Here is a 19,398-nt window from a genome sequence, read left to right as displayed (position 1 = left end):
AACACCTAGGGTGCCCTTTCTACAGCACCTTTTTTCTTCTCCACAGTTAATGGAATTTTGATGCTCAAGCCTGTATCTAGATCTCCAGGTCATCAGGCCGAGGTCGGCTGCTGGCACGGCTGCTGGCTCTGCTTGAAGGTCGCTGGTCCACGATGGCTAGTGGCTGTAATTCATGTCCAGCAGCGATTTTTTTAGAATTCTGGTTGTCATCCGGGAAATCGAAAGGCTGGGCATGGGAGTTAGAGATGGTGCTTCCTGCCTGCCCCATTCGGTTTTGTCTGCGCTGTAATTAGCCCAGTTTTGCTCACTTGCTTGCTTGTTATAATTACGGCATGAAGAATTGTTTCTGTCACCAGTAACCAGCTTGTACCCAGGAGGAGACATAGGTGACAGGGGAGCGGTTGGTGAAGAGCAGCCATTGAAATACGCATATTTTGGAGATCCACAGTCTTTTGAGGGGCTCAGTGGGCCAGTGGTAGCGTGGTAAGGATCACTCCTTCCCTTCACACGATCCTTAACGCCCTTGAAAAAGACATAGAAGAGTTCGATGATATTCAAGGCAAGAGACACCAAGGACACCACCAGCATGAAGATGATGAAGATGGTTTTCTCTGTGGGGCGAGAGAGAAAGCAGTCCACTTGATGTGGGCAGGGGTCTCTTTTGCAAGTGTAGACAGCACTCAAGCTGAATCCATAGATGTACCACTGGATCAGCAAGAAGGCCACCTCGAAGACAGACTTGAAGAGGATATTGATGATGTAGGTTCTCAGCAGCCCTCCTCGAATCTTCACTTTACCGTGCTCCTCAATGCCATACTTGAACTTCTTTATTTCGATCTGCTTCAAGTGCATCTCCACGTTTGCCCCATCAGTTTGGGCAACTTTGAGCTCCTCCTCCTTCTTGTTCAGTTTCTCTTCTTTTCTCATCACATAGAACACATGAGCCAGGTACAAGAGTGTGGGTACGGACACGAATATGATCTGCAGGACCCAGAAGCGCACATGAGAGATTGGGAAAGACTTGTCGTAGCAGACGTTTTCACAACCAGGTTGTTAGGTGTTACAACGAAAGGCGGACTGCTCATCACCCCAAGCTGATTCAACTGCTGTCCCCAGTAGCAGGATTCGAAAAATGAAGAGAACAGACAGCCACACCTTCCCTCCAGCAGTGGAGTAGGCTTGGACCTTGTCAAGGAGTTTGCCTAAGGCACTCCAGTCACCCATGATGCCTGGATACCTCTCTTTCGCTTAAAGAAGTGAAGTAGGCACTCCAAGTGATTGAACTCCGTGGAGGATGAAGTAAAATGAAAAGGCAAGTTCAGGCACTCAGACCTGGCTATTTAAAGTTTAAAAGTCTGCTGCTGTTTGGTACTTTCCTCACGCCTTCCCCCCAATGAAAGAAAAGTGCTGATACCTCGTAAAAGCTTTTTTCTAACTTGGAGCACAGAGCTTTTAAAAAGTTTCAAGCCACTGACTCAACTTGGTGTCTACCTCTTAGATAAGGATCCATTGTGAGAGATTACCAAGATTCAGCCCTTCTAACTTTGAAATTAGGCTGCCTTCTAGACTCTCACAAGACACCTCTTCTTTTATATTCCCATCAACTGGCAGGGAAAAAAGACCAGAAGTTCTGTCTCACTCAATTAGAGTCAATTATTCCCTTTTCTCTCCTACTTCAGGAGCCAAACTATTTACTTCCTCTATTAGGGACATCACCCAGAGGACTGACAGCCTTGCCTCCCACTTCAAGTTGAGAAGTGGTCCTGTGAGTATGAGGACCCAAAAGGACAAAGGGAACATGTAAGATAAATTGTAAAGGCACAGTTAGCTGCAAATGTCCTCCCTTAAATTAAATAGTTATCAAGAAGTTAGCATACCCTATTCTGAATAAGGCCCAATTCTTCCCATCACCACCACTAAAGAGTATTAACTAATGATAGGCTTAGGACAGACAGACCAGGATTTATGACAAGAAAGGCATCTAAGGGTTTCATGGTCTCCCAAGGTTACAAGTCACAGGGTAAGGGTGGATAGTCCAAGGCTTGCACCTTTTTCTTGGCCAGGCCTGAAGAAGAACAGAAGTTATGACCATACTGATAAGGCAGCAGTTAAGTCTAGAGGTCATGAAAAGAGGGGAGGGAACTGTGACCACGAGATGCTCCAGGATCAGGGAGACATCTCCTAGCTAAAGAGACAGTTTCCTAGGCATAGGTGCCTATGTTCTATTCACTTTCATTTGTGATTTGTTTTGTTTTGTTTAGACGGGAGCCTCAGCCTCAAAAGTAATACCAAGGGATGACCTATTTACAGTTGAGAAAAAAGAAATGCCTGATAATTTTCTACAACAAACCTGGGGGAATAAAACAATGGTCTCCAAAGGGAAACATAAATGAACATCACTCCTTAAGAGACTGGTTTTACAAAGGGAGAGGGGGAAAATGGTCAAAAGTGCCCTGTGAATGAGATTTTTTTTTTTTTTTTTGCCTCCCATGCTCAAAACAGGGGCTTTCCCTCCTCTTTCGCTGCCTACCTGATACCCATCTAATAAGTAAGCCACATAAGCAGATGCCCAAATCAGTTGGAGACCAGAGAAGGAAAGTTTCACTTTTAAATATAAGCTGCTGTGGATTCAAATCAAAATAGACTGTTTTCTCTTTTCTTGTACTCTGGTATTCTGCTCTCTCAGTAAATTCCTTCCTAAATACTAGAGGACAGGAGAGTCAGATGGAGGGGATCTGGAAAGGCCAGCTACCCCAGGTCCTGGACCTTTTGGGGGCTCTTAAGAGTTCTGCATTGTGTTTGGGAAATAATGGAGCAGATATTACCCAAAATCAGAGTCTCAGCTTCAGGAACCTGACAGGAAAGACTCAAGAATGTCAGGGGATTCCCTGCTTCCCATGGGGTTTCCTCTTCTCTCCAGGGAAGAAAAATGAAAAGATCCCATCTGTACCAGTCTTCTTTGCCTTAAGAACCATTTTTCTGAGGAACACATGGCCTCCTACATTCTTCAAATATCCGGACGACTCTAATCTGATCCAAAACTGCACTCTGTTCTGATAGAAATATTCTGTGTGCTCTTTTACTAGAGTGATCACGGATGCATTGTTTTCTTCAGAACTTTTTTTTTTCTTTGAGCTCATAAGTTTTTGTGGTAAATTCACACTTGATCCTGCATGCCTAAATTAATATATATTGTTCTGTTTAGCCTTGTTTTGTTTTAACTATAGAGGGTTTTTGTTGTTTTGTTTGTTTGTTGCCTTCTGTATGTTCTTCCTGCTGTCTTTATTCAAAAGTCAATTATTCAAAATTCAAAAATCTTTGTTTCCTGTTTTCACGTATATTTATGCACACCTGTGTATTGTATCTGTGTCTATACATGTGTCTTTGTCTATGTGTCATTTACTTGGTACCAGAATTGGCATTATTGCTCATAAATTAAATTTTTTTTAAAGTAATGGATCCAAATACCTTTTAGTCCACATGACTTAGACCTTTAAGAAAAAGTTCCATTCAAATTGGTTAAACAGATAAAAGTAAAGATGTCTTTATACATTTTTCTAAGTGGTCAGACAATCAATAGAATTTTGATTTCTATAAAATGTTTGAAGTGTAATGTCCATTGCTTCTAGATTTTTCTTCAGCAGGGAAAAGATGGCTTATACTGTTAACTACACTTGACTGACATCCTGGTTTTCATGGGTAGCTTAAAGTTACAGTTAAAAAAAAATGAGTAAATCAGATCTAACATCAATGGGATTAATCTTCATAAATGTATCAGTTAAGAGGAGACACCTGATTAATATGCAAAATTAAAATACTGAGACATCAACCATTAAATAAAAATTCAAGTACTCTTGATTTCTAAAAGGTAATATACATTTGACTATATTAAATGTGTTTATAAATTGGTAAATGAAAAGACTTTAAGATTATTTAGTTTCTGGGTCTTCATTGAAAGCAAGGATACTAAGAGTTAAAATTCTAACAGGAATAATTCTATATGCAAAGAGTACAAAAAGTTCCAGCTGTTTCAATTAAAGTGCTGTAAATAATAAGAGGAGTAACTGGAGGAAAAAATCAAATTTTCATCTTATTAAAAGGGGTAATTGGGGGAAAAATCAAATTTTCAAATTTCATAAAGATTGTTTCAGAATGTAAATTTAAGAAAGGGTCAGCATCTAGGAAAGAGATATAAGAAAGTTCTAGGTATTGAACTAAATATGTTTGTCCAAGCTTTATCTAAGTGCTATGTAAACATTTGTATTATAGAAATGAAGTGCATTTATACATCAGATAATAAGTCTATTTCTGATCATCAACACTGTTTCCTAAACACATGAAAGCTTTGAAGTTGTACTTTGATTTTTGTCTGTGTTGCTAGTCTATGCAGACCTATGATTATAGTTACTCTACATTATAAGTTCTAAATTTTTCTTTAAAAGGACATCTGTGTAACTGACACTGGCTTCTTTGCATACTAAATATATTCATGTCCTCCAAGTATACAAGCCCTTTAAAATGTAAAGCTTAGGCAAGCACTTTATCAAGCTGGTCTACTCCAATCTAAAGTTTTATCTGTAGCAATAGTTTCTTTCATACTTATATAAAAAATAATAAATTTGGTTGGGAATTTATTTACGTCATTTTATGTTTTATAACTAGATAAAAACAACCTGTTATCAATAAGCGACATATACAATTTTATGTTACTTTTATATTGGGATAGGAACTTAAATGTGTTTTTGGAAGGTAATAAGTAAATCTTGATTTGTTTAAAGGCTGACAATGTGGAACATGAAAATAGTTTGCCACTTTTCCACAAAAAGGATTCAGGAGCTCTCTTAGTTTATTTGATTCATGTTTCAGATATAATGTTGAATTGTGTCAGCTGATATTCCATACAGACTAAGGAAACAATGAAAACTCTGTAAAAGTATATTTAAGAAAGAGGCAAAGATCAGCTTCAGAAATAAAACACTTCACCTAAGATCTGTCAACAGTCCAGCCTCACCTGAGTTAAGACTCTACCTCTCACCTTACTCTATATTAGGATGGTTCCAAAGTAGGCTAAACTTAAGCTTATTTAAAGTTGTGTTCAAAAGATAGATTTTTGTTGTAAAGATTACTGTGATCTCAAATAACAAAGGGATATAATACAAAACTAAGTAAGATTTGGGCAAGTTATAAAAGATATGTAAGATTATAAGAGAGTTTTAAAGAAAAGTAAAAATAAAGGATTGCCTGTGATTGTGTTGATAAATTTATGTGTCTCTGTGGAGGCAAAATAGATATCAAAGGCATCAAAAAGTCTGGGTCTTTTTAAACTAATAAAGCTTGTATCTTCCAGATTACAATTCCATGTTAATAGAATGGAAACACAAGAATATCAATCCATCCCTGCAATTAAAGCCAGCAATATATCTCCTTTACAATAGTCAGAGTGAGATTTTTGACCCCTGACTAGGCAGGGTCATCACCCCTTGCCAGTCTGAAGCAGCCATAAGAGGCAGATTTTCATTCCTCACCAGCCCTTAAGATTAGGGATCAAAGTCTGAGCAGGAGAATGAGATAGGGATTTAGGATAAGGAGAGAGAAATATGGACTCTTAATGGAAACACCCTCAAGCTACTGAGATGCAGAAAACACAATTGTAAACTTGGCCCATGCCCTTGAAAAATGAGGGAAATTTGAAAGTGTAGGAAAACTGGTATAAAATTGTGCAGCTCCCCTAGACTCACCTCCAGACTGGTCTCTGATACAGACATTCTATAAATACTGGATCCCTACCCCAGGTCTGGGCTGCTTCTCACTCTCAAGACAGTCCACATTCTCTCTTGAATATGTATCTACCTTCCTAAATAATCCTCTGTCTATGCCTATGTCTGGCTCGTGCTGAAATTCTTTTCCGTCACATACGGCAAGAACCCTGCTGCTCCTGGATTGAGTCCCCCCCATTCTCTGGGAACTCCTTGGACCCTCCTCCAGAGACATCTCTTCCTCCATGACTAAAGGACATTACAGAGCTGACCAAAAGGAACCATTATATACCACAAATTCTTGAAATTCCTTCCAATCTATGGACATTGTAATTTCTTATTGACCTCTAGAGTCAGATCCCATAATTCCAAATATTCTTTCCAAGAAATGAAATGAAAACAAACAACAAATGTACCTCTCTCAAAGACACTCACTAAGAGACATGTACAACATTTTAACCTAACATCTCCATTCTCCATTGGGATTTCAATGTTAAATTTCTGTTTTCTGAGGGTCAAATCCATGGGTTCTAAAAAGTTATACTCAACTACCCCATCAGATAAACAAAATACAAATTTCCCATTTACAAGTACATCTTTTTACAATTTAAGGCTATTTAAAACATTAACCTGTCAGGTAACCAAATTTAGCAAACTAGTTTGTCCTGATATCAATATAGATGCCAATGACTCAACAGGAAAATACATCTTTGTTAAATGATGTATATCAATAAGTCCATATTCTTCCAGTAACCCTGATTATTAAGTTTAAAACTGAGAATGGTAGAAAGGCACTGATTACAGATGTAAATCCTAATTTGGTTACTAATATTTTAAAATAAGCTTAACAGTTAAGATCCTTAGCTATGAAATATATTACCAATCTAGTTCAGGTTAGGTCCTTAGGCCAAAGTAACATTTTGAAAATCAGCATCCACCATCTTAAGAAGCCCACACAGGCTTCTTAATGACCTTCTCATTAAGCCTGCCTCAAAGAGTTCCTAACTACCCAACCACAACAAAGACGCCACGTAACATTCACAGGACCAGATAGGTTATTTTTTAACTACTTCATTGTACATGACTATATAGTTAATAAGTTTTTTCAGCAGGCTGCAGTGCCTTGCAGAAGGGCAGCCTGGCAGAGAGCCTCTGTAAATAAACCTTTGCTTGACACTGAGATGTGTCTCCCGGGGATATCTGCACCAGCTACCCTAACAGTTCACCACTGGAGTTTGGGGAGATGGGGAGACAAAATCAAAATGAAAAAATGCTACTTTTCTAAAGTAAGTACATTACATAAAAAATATGACACTAAAATATTGGAACATTTTTAAACAGTGAAATGCTAAATATAAACTGAAGTCCCACCATGAGTGAGTTTTTGTTGGGACATTGTTGGCATGCCAGATTTTCTACATTCAAATGAGGTTTGACCTTGGAAACAACTCAGTGGGCAGATATGTGCTCAATTCAATGAGGCTTTTATTGCTCAAAACATCTCTGGGATCTCTCACAAAAGTCCATTTGAAAGAACACATTCATTCCTCACTCATTTTATTTAGAAAATAAGGCTCTTTTCCTTTAATTTGATTGTGGAGAAAATTATTTTTTAAAATAATTTGAAATTTAATCATTAAAACAGATCTTTTCATTTAACTTGATTTGAATGTAAACCTGTTTCAAAATACCAAATTCATTTCAAATAATGAAAATATTCCACCACTCTAGAAGCCTGAAATACTTCAGAAGTTCTGCATGCATTGCAACAGAACTATGAATGAAATTTGGGCAATTACCCAATGATCTTGACAATAAGAACCTGTGTCCAGAATGGGTAGTAATTGAGGTTTGGATTGCTCAGTATCCTTGGTCCCTTAAAGAATGATCTGCATATCTCTGAGGTTTAAAAACAAATTAAAATGCTCTTATATATATCCCTTCTAAAAAATGGAATCTAGTATTATGCTTAATTTATAATCTTGTAAATAATATTTGCCCTTTTACAAATTTTAATGAGAAATTTGGTCAAGTAAGTTTATCATCACAGGAAAAAAAATGGAATTAAGTTCTAAACCTGATTTAGCCATTTACTATCTGCAACCATGAGTCAGTGGCCCAACCTCTTTAAACCCCCACTGCTTCTTCTATAAAATGAGAAAAGTAACACCTTATTCCAGAGACATTATAAAGATCTGACATAATGCACAAGGGCAGAGGAAGATCATTCCTGGCACGTTTTGCTGGTAGTAGCATACTGGTAATTATTAGTGTTTCAGTATTAGCAGACTGTACCACCATGATCTATAGTTAAAGGAGAAGAAACATCAGAAGCACTGCAAACTTCATTTCTTACCTATAAGTGTAATATCAGGGTTCCTCTTCTTAGCCTCCTTCATTAACCACCACTCATATCCTCGGAAATAATTCTCATCTAGTGTATAATGCATGTGGGAGGGTTCAGTACCATCTGAATAGGAGAGTAAAAGAAAGGGGAAATGCATTATAAATGGTGCTTTCTGGGTCATTTACACATACATACTTCACAAAAGTAGTACTCCAGTTCCAATCCTGAAGTTGGGCAAATAAGAATAATTCTATATAATAACTTGAAGATGGATGGCTATTTAGGTTTGGATCTGCAATGTTCCCCAAAGCCTCCTATGTTGAAGGGCTTGGTCCCCAATGCAGCAATTCAGAGGTAGGCTTTGGGCAAGCAACTGGATCATGAAAACTCTGACCTTGTCAATGAATTAATCCGCTGATGGGTTCATCATTTAATGAACTATTGAGAGGTTATGTAAACTATAGAAAGCAGGTCCTCGTTGAACAAAGTGGGTCTCTGGAGGCACGCCCTTTATAGGTATATCTTATTCCTTGCCTCTTTTTCTACTTCCTGGCTGTTGTGAGCTGGGCAGCTTTCCTATGCCAAGCCCTTCAACCTTGATGATCTGTCTCACACCAGGCCCAAAATAATGTCAGTCAACCAAGGACTGATCTCTGAAACCATGGGCCAAAATTAATCTTTCCTCTTTTAAGTTTTTTTCCTCAGATTTTTTTGTCACAGCAATGGAAAGCCCACTAACACAATGACCAAAGCATATTATTTCATCCTGTTTCATTAGCCTAAACACTATAGTTATTATTATAAAACCATAACTTTCTATTAAGAGCAGCCATAAGACAAATATTATTACTTCACATAACTAAAAAGTCCTAGGACTATATTCTGGTAAGTTTTTGATCTAAGATTTTCAAATCCCCATGTCCAACTTCAAATTTGCATAACCTCAACTTCCAGACTCTCAAATTTGGACATAAATATCTATGCTTTATACCCCACATCATTAATAATAATTTCAAGAAAAAGATAATGAGACCACATTAGTTGAGGTAACATCAAGCACAGAGGTAGGTAACTTACATCAAAGTCCTCATATGTCCCATGGTTCAGATGTACCTTGTTAGGTAGGGCCCTATAAGAAGGACACTGGCCCATTAAAGGCAAACATCATAATTCACAAGAACTGCTTGCTTATACATCTTAACCTCTAATTTAGCTTCAGCAAATAAAGTTGGCCAGTCACTATCAGTTCTGCCTAAAAGGTTTTGACAATAAAATAGAGGTCCTCTTACAATTTCTTGGGAAAAGTTTCCATTATGAGGGTTTTCTTTTAGTTTCACCTTAAAGTTTTTTTCTTTCAACATAACCACTAACACCACCACACAGAGACATCTGATTTAAAAATGACTTTCAAATCATTAGCAGGAAAAGTTAAATATAATGGAATCAGACCCCTAAATAATAAACTATATCTAACCATTGAGAGAATAATTTTTCCTCCTTCCTGAAAACCAGAGGCCTATAAACTATTGACTGACAATAGGTACTATATAAAACGAATCAAAATGGTGACCATGAAGATCGAAGATCTAGTGGTTTAAAATAGTTTTGCTTTTAAAAGGAAAAAAAAGCTGTATCTCTAAAATACAGATTGCATATTTTACCATATATTTTTAAAGTTAATAACATCTTGCATCTTACATATCCTATACAAAATCTAAAATCTTTGTTTTTGAACTTCTCCATAAAATTGTAAACTGTTCCTATGCTCCCTCTAGTGTATATAGCTTTTAGAAAATTATGGATTTGTTTACTACTGATTATTTCAACTAAATAAGCGATTTAAACTCTAAGTACTATTTTGAAAAATTCACATTTCTATACTTTTTAATAATTGCAGGTAAAAAAGTAAAAATAAGAAACAATCTACTAAGCAACAATACCTCAAAAATGTTGGCATTATTTATATTCTGAAATTCAATCCATAAGGTTAAGGAAAATTAAAATGTTGGGGGGGGGGGAATCCTATTTCCCAAATACTCCTACCTGTTGTTTGCCCATCACCACCTATTTCAACTTTTAGAATATGCAAAGAGGCACCAAAATTTGGCTGTGGAAAGAAATAACAGTATTAACACTGCTTCATCATATGAAACCTCAAGACAATTACTAGTAACACCTTTTGGTTTACAGATGAGAAAAGCACAACTTCAAATAGCAGCTTATTCCAAAAGTAATTTGCCATTTTTTTCAAAACCTATAATTGTAAAACTAATAAATTTTATGGCTGAAATTCAACATAACACTTTTTAAAACATCACAAGTCCATTAAATAATTATTTTTTCATTACCTTAAATAGATAATCCAATATTTCAGAACGATAGGGCTCTGAGTAATTTATTAGAAGTCGGGAGGTTGCCTGAAAAAAAATGTAGCCAAAAATGTCAATAAAATAAATTGAACCATGCACTTGTCTATAATGCTCATGTAAGCCCCCTGGCATGCTCCTGCTTAGCTAGCTCGTGGGCAAGATGGAACTATGAAAAGTCATTCCCAGGTCACTTGCTTGATCTGCCTTTGCCAGTCATGGGACAAGCAGGGCTGTCATTTTCCCAACAGCTAAAAGGTTCTCTTCTGCTGAGACACAAGGGTTGGCTGGAGGTAAGCTTATTAAGGTTACTGGTAAAATCATGACCATAAACATCTTGAAACAGGCTTTCTCTCTTAAAACCATTTGTCAACAATATCTCGGGGCTAAGATGAGTAGGATGAACCTCAGATAGCTGTGCCTCTCAACATTTTGCAGCAAACTATTTCAAGCAGAATGCTGAAAGGAAGCACTACTTTCCTCATCCATCAGAAGTTCATCTGTCTCTATTACAAATGACCACATAACGATTCCCCATGACATACAGGTTAAAGAAACCTCACACAAGTTTGCCATAAGAAAGAATGGAAAGACACATACAGAAAGACCATGACAGAAGACCACTTGAAAAAAGAAAGCACAAAACCAGTATCTGACCCAAACTCTTTTAGGAGGCAATATAAGCAAAGGAAATAGAAGAGGTGGACTTTCTGCATGATACAGGAGCATGTACCTGGCTTAGAAGCTGGACAGATCTAGGTTCAAAATGCTGACACCTTCCAGGTATATAACAGGGGCAAGACAACTAACTTTTATGGGGTTCAAACTTACATTCTATCTTTTCATATATGCTACCACTGACATATGTGCTACCACTGACATTCAGTAGTGCCCATATCTATTCTCTTCACACCCAGAACCTCCCCAGTCCCTGCCACTCAACTGAAGATTCATCTCATTAGCTCAACACATCCAGACCAAACAGAGCACTGGTCCTAAATCTGCCCCTTCTCCTACATTTCCTTTCTTACCACAGAACATCTTACTATAACAAAAATCTGGGATTGGCATTTCATCAAACTTCCCATCCATCTGCAGACACCTAAATCATCTCCTACTCTTCCTGCCACCCACCCCCATAACCACTTAACCTAGCCCTCCTCACTTAGTAGAATAGTATAAATGGTCTCAAGCATCCCATCTGCAACTCTGTATTCTACCATTCACACCATTATCAGATTCATCTTCCCTCAATCATGAAACTACTCTATTTAAACTTGCTAAGAACTCCCCCTTCCCACCAGCTTTCAGGATCAAGTTCAGAACTATTCAGTTTTACACTCAAATCTCTTCATTATTTGGACCCTAATTCTAACATTCTGCCCCAATCACAATCTTACATCTTCTATCCAGACACATCAAACTATCTTTTCCTTTCTTACTGCCCAGAATGCACTGTATACCCTCATTGGGGAAACTCCAATTCATCCTTTGCTTTCAGCTAACCTTCTGTCTCTCCCCCACGGATTTGGTGTAAGTACCTCTCCTCAAAGCACCCTTGGCACAAGGTCCATATCTCTACCATAATTCTTCTAACTCTGCATCTAATCACTGCTTTACTTTGCTGTCTCTAAACTCCTTGAGGACACAGACTGTCTTACCCAAGTTGGTATCCTCATCCTATGCTATTCAATTAACATTTACTTAATAGCTTTGGTGTTGTTACTGCACTGGTACAGTAAACCGAAAGTAGGAGGCTCTGAGTCAAACAGAGCTTGCACCCTTGTCCTATCATTTTCAAGTCATATGATTGTAAGTAAATTATTGTAATTATTCATCAACTGTTGTAAGACTAAAATAAATTGTACATTAAAAAAATTAGCAAAGTTACCAGCACACAGAAGCTCTCAATAAATGGCAGTCATTGCATACACAAATTTATTTTTAAATATATTGTTCTCAAAGAGCTCACAACACAGCAAAGGCTCAAATGCCAAAGTTGGTTCTCAAATGATTGAACACCGGAAGTGCACACCAACATATCCCTGACTCTAGTCAGCCATTTTTCATACCTTGCATTATTCCAGTAGAACTGTGTATTTTGCTGTTTGAGATTATTTTGCTCCCTATGCACTCTTTCCCTTAAACAGAAAGTATCAGCCTTAGACAAACACACCATATTATTATGCTATTGCAATGCAAAAGCATTAGTCAAAGATAAGATAACCGAATGGAATGATGAAATGTACCATTCAAGCAATAACATATTTCCAAAAGGCTGATCACACTGCCTGAATAAGGCTTGAAGCTGTTCACAAGACCAGGAAGAAGCCTTGAGATGAACATCCCTTGGTTCAAAGGCTTAAAATAACTTCCTCCACCCTAATCCCTAAAAGTTGATATTAACCAAAATTAGCCATGTGCCAGACTGTTATTCTAGGCACTTTTTATCTATCCTCACAATGCTCATATCAGGCAGGTATCACTGGAACCCAGGAAAAGAAAGTGAAGCAAAGAGAGGTGAAGTAACCTGCCAAGGCCACAGAGTGAGTGGCAGATTCCAGCATGGACCCAAAAACCTTCTTGAGCCCACATTCTTAACTACTACACCAAAATGCCAGCCCTATGATCTGAAGATTGAATGAGAGCATTCTAAACATAACCACAAACCATGCCAGGTACCAAGGATCCCACAGGAAAAAAATACTTAAACTGGTAGGCACATTACAGTGATGAGACCATTTACATTCATTATTTATTGATCTTCTAAGATGAGTAATGTACTGTATACTTAAGGACACTAATAACTTGAACATTTCATCAGATTACCGGAGTTTCTTACTCTGGGTTATGAAATGATTCCAATTTTAATAATTCTAAACTGAGCTAAATAAACATAATATAACGAAACACTTCCATTTTTTGTTAAGATTATACACTAAATTTAATATCATAAGGGAAGGTATCAGAAGGAGAAATCAGGGCCTCATTATGAAATATTGGCTATTTCAGGTTAAGATGAGAAAAATTAAAAAGGAGAATGATAACAGTGAAGAACAATTAGTTCATCAGCCCACAGGTTCTCTCTGAAATATGTATCAGAACTCGTTGAAAAGTGCAAAAACCAAGAAGAAGTAGAATTTCAAGAAAACGATTTGCCCCCAGCCGAAGGTCAGATCTGTGATCATTCTACAGGCTGGGACACCCACACAGCAAGCAAGCATCCAAGCTTGTTCTGAGTTGAATTTAAAGATGGTGATTCCCATCTGACTCAACCTAACAAAAACCAGAAGTTTAAGAGTTCGGCCTCAACGTTTTCAAACAAAATGAGCCATAGATGTGATCTAGGGTATAAAGCCACAAAAACAAATACATAAATAATCCAAAGGTTTGGCAGCATTGGACAGTCTTGAATGCCTGGGTCCCAAGAGTCCACAAGTTACAAATAAAAGAGGCAAAGATTACAAAGAGTTTGTGATGGGGTAAGTAAATATTATTAGGCACCAAGAACAAATCATCTCACTGAAGAAAGCTCCCAGGCTTAGAAGTCACCTTACTGGCATGTCCAGAGAACTAAAAAATGACCAGCTGTGCCCATCCACAATTATGCCCAAACCTACAATTGCTTCCCTGATTCCTTTTAAATAAATCCCATGGAATGCCCTCATAAAAATAACTCATCCCACTGCTGCAGCCAAGAGAAGACTAAGAAAACAAGCCAAATAAAAGAGTATTAGGTGAAGAGGAAGGAAATCTATTAGAAGTATGGGCTTTAAAAATGTATGAATATTGTTCGTGACAAAGGTAACCATTCCAATATGGGATAATAATAACAGGGAAAAACTGGCTACTGGTATATGAGAACAGGGTATTGTCTTTCTAAAACTACTGTGAAATTTAAAATTATTCTTTATTGGAGTATTTAAATTACACAGAATGATGGGTTTCACTGTGGCATATTCACACATAAAATAACATATTTTGATTATAAACCACCCACCAGTACCCTCACTTACTCTTCAAATCTCTTTCCTCTTCTCTAATAGTCTCCCTACAACTTTCATGTCATGTGTCGTTTTGTTGTTGTTGGGGGGGGGGTGTTTGTTTTTCCTCCTAGATTTCACAAGAGGTTGGAAACATGAGAGGCTTGTCTTTCTGGGTCGGGTTTATTTTGCTAATCATTATGATCTTCAGTTCCATCCATTTCCTACAAATAACATGATTTTTGTTCTTCTTTATGACTAAATAATATTCCATTGTGTATATACACCACATCCTCTTTATCCATTCTGTTGACAGGCACTGAGGCTGATTCCATGATTGGTTATTGTGAATTGTGCAGGTACCTAGCTTCAACCCTCTGAGTCTATACCCAGGAGCAGTATGGATGGATCATATGGTAGTTCTATTTTATTTTTTTTGAGGAAGAACCTCCATATTGATGTCTATAGTGGCTTACTAATTTACATCCCCACCAACAGTGTATAAGGATTCCTTTTACCCCACATCCTCACCAGCATTTAAAATTTTATTTTCTTAAAATCTCCTCCTGAGATTTCTGAATTAGGAATACTGTCTCTCAAACACCTCTACTGAAAATTAACTGGTGGACTGGTTAAAATCAGGATTCTCCCGTGGTTCCAGAACAACACAGTTGGAATGTGGAAGGCAGAATTCACAGGGTAACAGCACACCCCCAGGGATTCTTCAGCACCCGGAACGCGAGGCGCCAACATTTCCCTGTGGCTCACACACGGAAACACCCCTCAGCGAGGCGGGAGCGCGCGGCCTTGCGGGCGGGGGCACTGGGCCGCGACCCTCCGCGGGGCTGGCGGGGCCCACAGCAAACCCCAGACCCCGGTGGACCGCGCAGCCTCCCAGCAAAGCAAACGAAAAGGTCCCAGCCACTCGGAGGCCGCGCACCTTTCTCGCGAGGCTTTGGGGTAAACAGTGCTGCCTCCCAATAAAAACCCATTCGCCCCTCAGAAAGGGGTCGCCGTCACCTGCACTAATGGCGCGTGGCTTCCGCCTCCCCCGTCCACCGACTCCCAAAACGAAGAGCCGGCGCCGGGGCCTCCCGCGGGGACACTCCCGGTGGCGCCAAGTGGCCCTCCCCGGGGCGACTCTCCCGGTCGCTGTGGCGGCGAGGACAGCCCTGGCCCGCGCGGAGGCTGAGGGTTCGAGCCTAGACCTGTCACACCTGCTGGACCCCCGGGGACTCGCTTCCTGAGACCTAAATGGCCCTGAGTTCATCTTCAACGAGCACCGGTTCGCCCCCGGCCGCAGCCAAACGGCGTGGAGCGGGGCCCGCGGAGGGGCTTCCCACTGAGGGGCGGCGCCGCCAGGCTCGTGGGCTGGGGCAAGTCCCGGCGGTCGCCGGCGTTCCCCGCGCACCCCGATACCTGCCGCTCACCCCGCCGCCGCTGACGGCGCCGATGCCATCGAACTCCCGGCCCAGCCCGGCGGAGTCGTCGAGCACGTACGCGGCACAGGGCGCCAGCAGCGCGCACAGCAGCAGGGGCACCACGGCACGGCCCGCCGAACCCGCGGCGGCCGTCATGACTTTGGCTTGGCGTTGCCGGGAAGCCTGGTGCGGGGTCTCAGCCATTGTGTGGGTCACATGACACGGGTGCCCAGGGAGGCGGGTCCGGCCGCCGCCATGATGGAAAAGGGCAAAAGGCTGTTGAAGCGGTTCCGGACATCTTGAGTAAGGGCGCGCCCGCGCAGCCGCAATAGTGTTGAGGGAAGGCGGGGCGCGTCTTTTTTAAACTTTACCCGCCTTCAAGTGCTATCACTTCGCGGCTACTCTTTGGGCCTCACCTGATGAAGCATGTTAGCGAAAGAAAGATGGATAATATCAAAAACCTGCCAAAGGCAGAGGGCAAGAAGTAGGCTTACCACGGATACCCCAACAACTTGGGGTGCATCTACCATGTACCAGTCTGTAGCAGAACAAGAGGGCCAGGTTTGCAAAGGGTTTGTACCCCTAACTAAGCCACAGTTCAGCTGTCATCATGGTCCAGTCACTCAGCTTTCGGAGGGCGAGTTGTTCTGTATATTGGATGAGATGAGAAGAGCAAGGGCATGGGGTGTGATCAAATGAGATCAGTTAATAGACACTCGGTAAACCTTCCTAGTATGCACCACACTTTCGCAAACTTTATCTGACAAGGTTCTCCATTCTGGTAACTACCCTGGAGTAACCTGAGCTTGAAGAATATGTCATCCCAAAATATGCTGCTCTGGCATATTCAGTATTTGCAATTAAAAGCAATTGAAAGAAAACAGGAGGTGCAAGATCACTGTGACCTTCGTTTGTTTCAAACAGGAGATGAAATTCGTGTAAGATGTCATCTTTATAAAAATAATAACGAGGACAGGAAGTTGAAACCCAACAGCAATCTTTGCAAACAACGTTTATCTTCCTAATCAGTTCTCTATTGAATTAAACACCATTGCCCATGCCCCTTTGCCTTATCACATTTCACAACTTAACTGGTTTGGGGTCTAATTCAGGATATGAGCGATTGACTAACCTGCTTCTTTGAGTCTGCATTTCCTTTTGAAGTCTCCTGTGCCATGTAAACTTAAACCGTATTCTTCTCCCCTGCAGATCTGTCTTTTGTCCATTTTATTGTTGGGCCCACCCGGGACCCAATGTCTCACTTAAAGTATAGTGAACCATCTTCCACTGTTAGTTGAAATGACTACAAGCCAATTGTTAGCAAAGTTGCCCTGGTATCTCTGATACCCTGCAACTGGATCAAATTAAATATACTCTGAAACAGACTGCAGAGGAAGTGTTTTCTCGTCCCTGACTCTCCCTTGGCAGAAGCATGAAATTGGTTATTAGTGCCCAAACAAGCCCCTAAGATACCAAATTCAAGAAGACACAAGATTTAAGGACACTTTGTTTGCACAGTCCTGTTTGAAATCTAATTATTTTGTCATTTACCTACAAACTAGATTTAAATTTCAGGACCACACTTAATTATATGAGGAAGTCAAATCTCCATCTGGGTAATCCCATAAACAACCTCATCAGACTCTCTGATATCCCTAGGTTCTTACTGAACAATAGCTGTATTCATTTTTTCTATTTAAATTATTCTAGGTCTGATTTACCAAAGACAGTTTCAGTTTCTCTCTGTAGTCCCAGCATAACTACCAGCAATACCCTTTCACCCTCAAAAGTGTCCTGGTTTGAATAAGTTATATGGTCCCCCATGTATGAACTGAAAGCAGAAATAACCAAAATGGATCAGCAAGCTTTCTTTGTTAAGCAGTGGAATGGCACATTTTCAGGGGAGAAAATGGCAGCTGCTTATAATAGGAGTCTGATTTTCATAGGGTTTAGTGAGAGTTAATCATAGCAGAAGGTTTAATATGACTTGATCATCAGAGACTTAATTGTAAGAGCATGTGTCGGTTGGGCAGTCAGGAAAATAGTTGCAGAACAAATTGTGAAAGTTCAGATCCCATTGTTTTCCTTCTCTTTCTGGGACCCATTGTCTCTTCCCACACAACACATATCTGAACACTCTGCCTCACCACCACCACCACTCTCTGATAAAAAGTCAGTAACTCTCCACTTTTATAGATTTAGCTTTGCAGAACTCACTCCGACCCATGTGTTTTACCCCCAAATTTTAAGTATGAGTTGGAGCAACCTGAAAGCACATGAAAGAGAATACAAAAAGAATAAGAAAATGGAGAGAGACCTCATGGATCAGCGATGCTTTATTCAGCACTGAAGGGGCACATCTTGGGGGGTGAGGGATGGCAGCAGGCCACCACAAGGGTCTGGGTTTTATAGGGCCTACGCAGAGCCAGCTCATGGAAGGAATTAGCTACTTTTGGTTGGCCCTTTTGGAAGGCTGGTCCAGGTCATAGGAGGAGTTTTGGTGGTGAGCCCATTTAGGGTGGGGTGGGGCAGGAAGGGGAATACGGTAGGGGAAGTTCTTTGGGGCCTATTTTCCATATCCTTCACAACCTTGGTTGCAAGTCATGGATGATAAATCAAGTAAATGATACACTTCCTACTAACCAGAAGTTTCATATCTGTGATATGCATATAGCATACAAGCACCACATGATAAAGTGAGTAAGTTGTAAATACGAAGGTGAAAACAGGAAAATACCATGTACATGAGATGAGAAAGTTGAAACCAGTACCCAGCAAATGTCATCCTGTAGCACATCACTGCACCTTGTACTTAGAGGACAAGCCACAAATATTTGTGCAATATTTAAAATCTGCAGAAGAGGATGCAACATCTAACAGAAAAAGTACCCCTACCCCCCACAGGAAGTACCACTGGTTCCTAGTAATTCCTATGCTGAAGTAATTGCTTACCAGAGAGAATATTGTTTGTTTCTATTTTCTAATCTATATCCAGGAGACCATTTATGAGGAAAACCCTGACTAAACTTTCTGGCTTTACTTGATTTTAGTTGACTTAAAAATTACTAATTTTGGAGGTTACACAGCTATTCATTATTTGCAATTCATTATTTGTCTCTCACTAGCTTTGTTGTCTGCCGATAACACTTCTGCCGTGTGGTTTAACAGTTGCTGTTCAAGACTTGAAGGCCACTTTTGCTAAAAACACTCACTCTTCACTTGGGTCTGCAGGATGTCTGATAAGGGATCTGGAACAAGATAAAAAGGCTTGATATCTCTGTCTTCATATTGTTTCTGTCTCCTTTGTGGCCTTAACTTTTGGACGAAAGACACCTACCATCCACCAAGATCCCAAACACTAGACCATAAAAGGAGCAAAAAGAGGTGGCCCCTGAGTTCCTGGAAGATCTCCCCCTGTTCCCAGAAAAGACATGAATATTCCTTTCCTTTACTGACCTATCCCCCTCCTTCATTATTCCTATTCTCAATCTGCAAACTCTCAGGCCCCTAGAGTTGAAAATCTGT

At 40.0% G+C, this 19,398-nt stretch overlaps 1 protein-coding gene and 1 pseudogene across 4 annotated transcripts in view; both read right to left on the bottom strand.

Annotated features, from left to right (window-relative positions):
* Galc (galactosylceramidase) overlaps window positions 1-16,147 on the bottom strand; it is a 76,376-nt gene extending 60,229 nt beyond the window's left edge. For all 4 annotated transcript variants that reach the window (XM_077799465.1, XM_026401797.2, XM_077799466.1 and 1 more), the window contains exons 1-4: window positions 15,883-16,147; window positions 10,452-10,520; window positions 10,147-10,210; window positions 8,113-8,226 (exon numbers count right to left, since the gene is read on the bottom strand). In XM_077799465.1, coding sequence (XP_077655591.1) covers window positions 8,113-8,226; window positions 10,147-10,210; window positions 10,452-10,520; window positions 15,883-16,077 — 442 coding nt within the window. In that variant the 5' untranslated portion in view covers window positions 16,078-16,147. The remainder of the gene's footprint in view (window positions 1-8,112; window positions 8,227-10,146; window positions 10,211-10,451; window positions 10,521-15,882) is intronic.
* Window positions 66-1,409, bottom strand: LOC113192388 (gap junction alpha-1 protein-like; annotated as a pseudogene).
* Window positions 16,148-19,398: the final 3,251 nt, after the last annotated feature.

Source organism: Urocitellus parryii, chromosome 6, assembly GCF_045843805.1.
Source record: "Urocitellus parryii isolate mUroPar1 chromosome 6, mUroPar1.hap1, whole genome shotgun sequence".
Classification (NCBI taxonomy): domain Eukaryota; kingdom Metazoa; phylum Chordata; class Mammalia; order Rodentia; family Sciuridae; genus Urocitellus; species Urocitellus parryii.
This window is presented reverse-complemented; position numbering and strand designations above follow the sequence as displayed.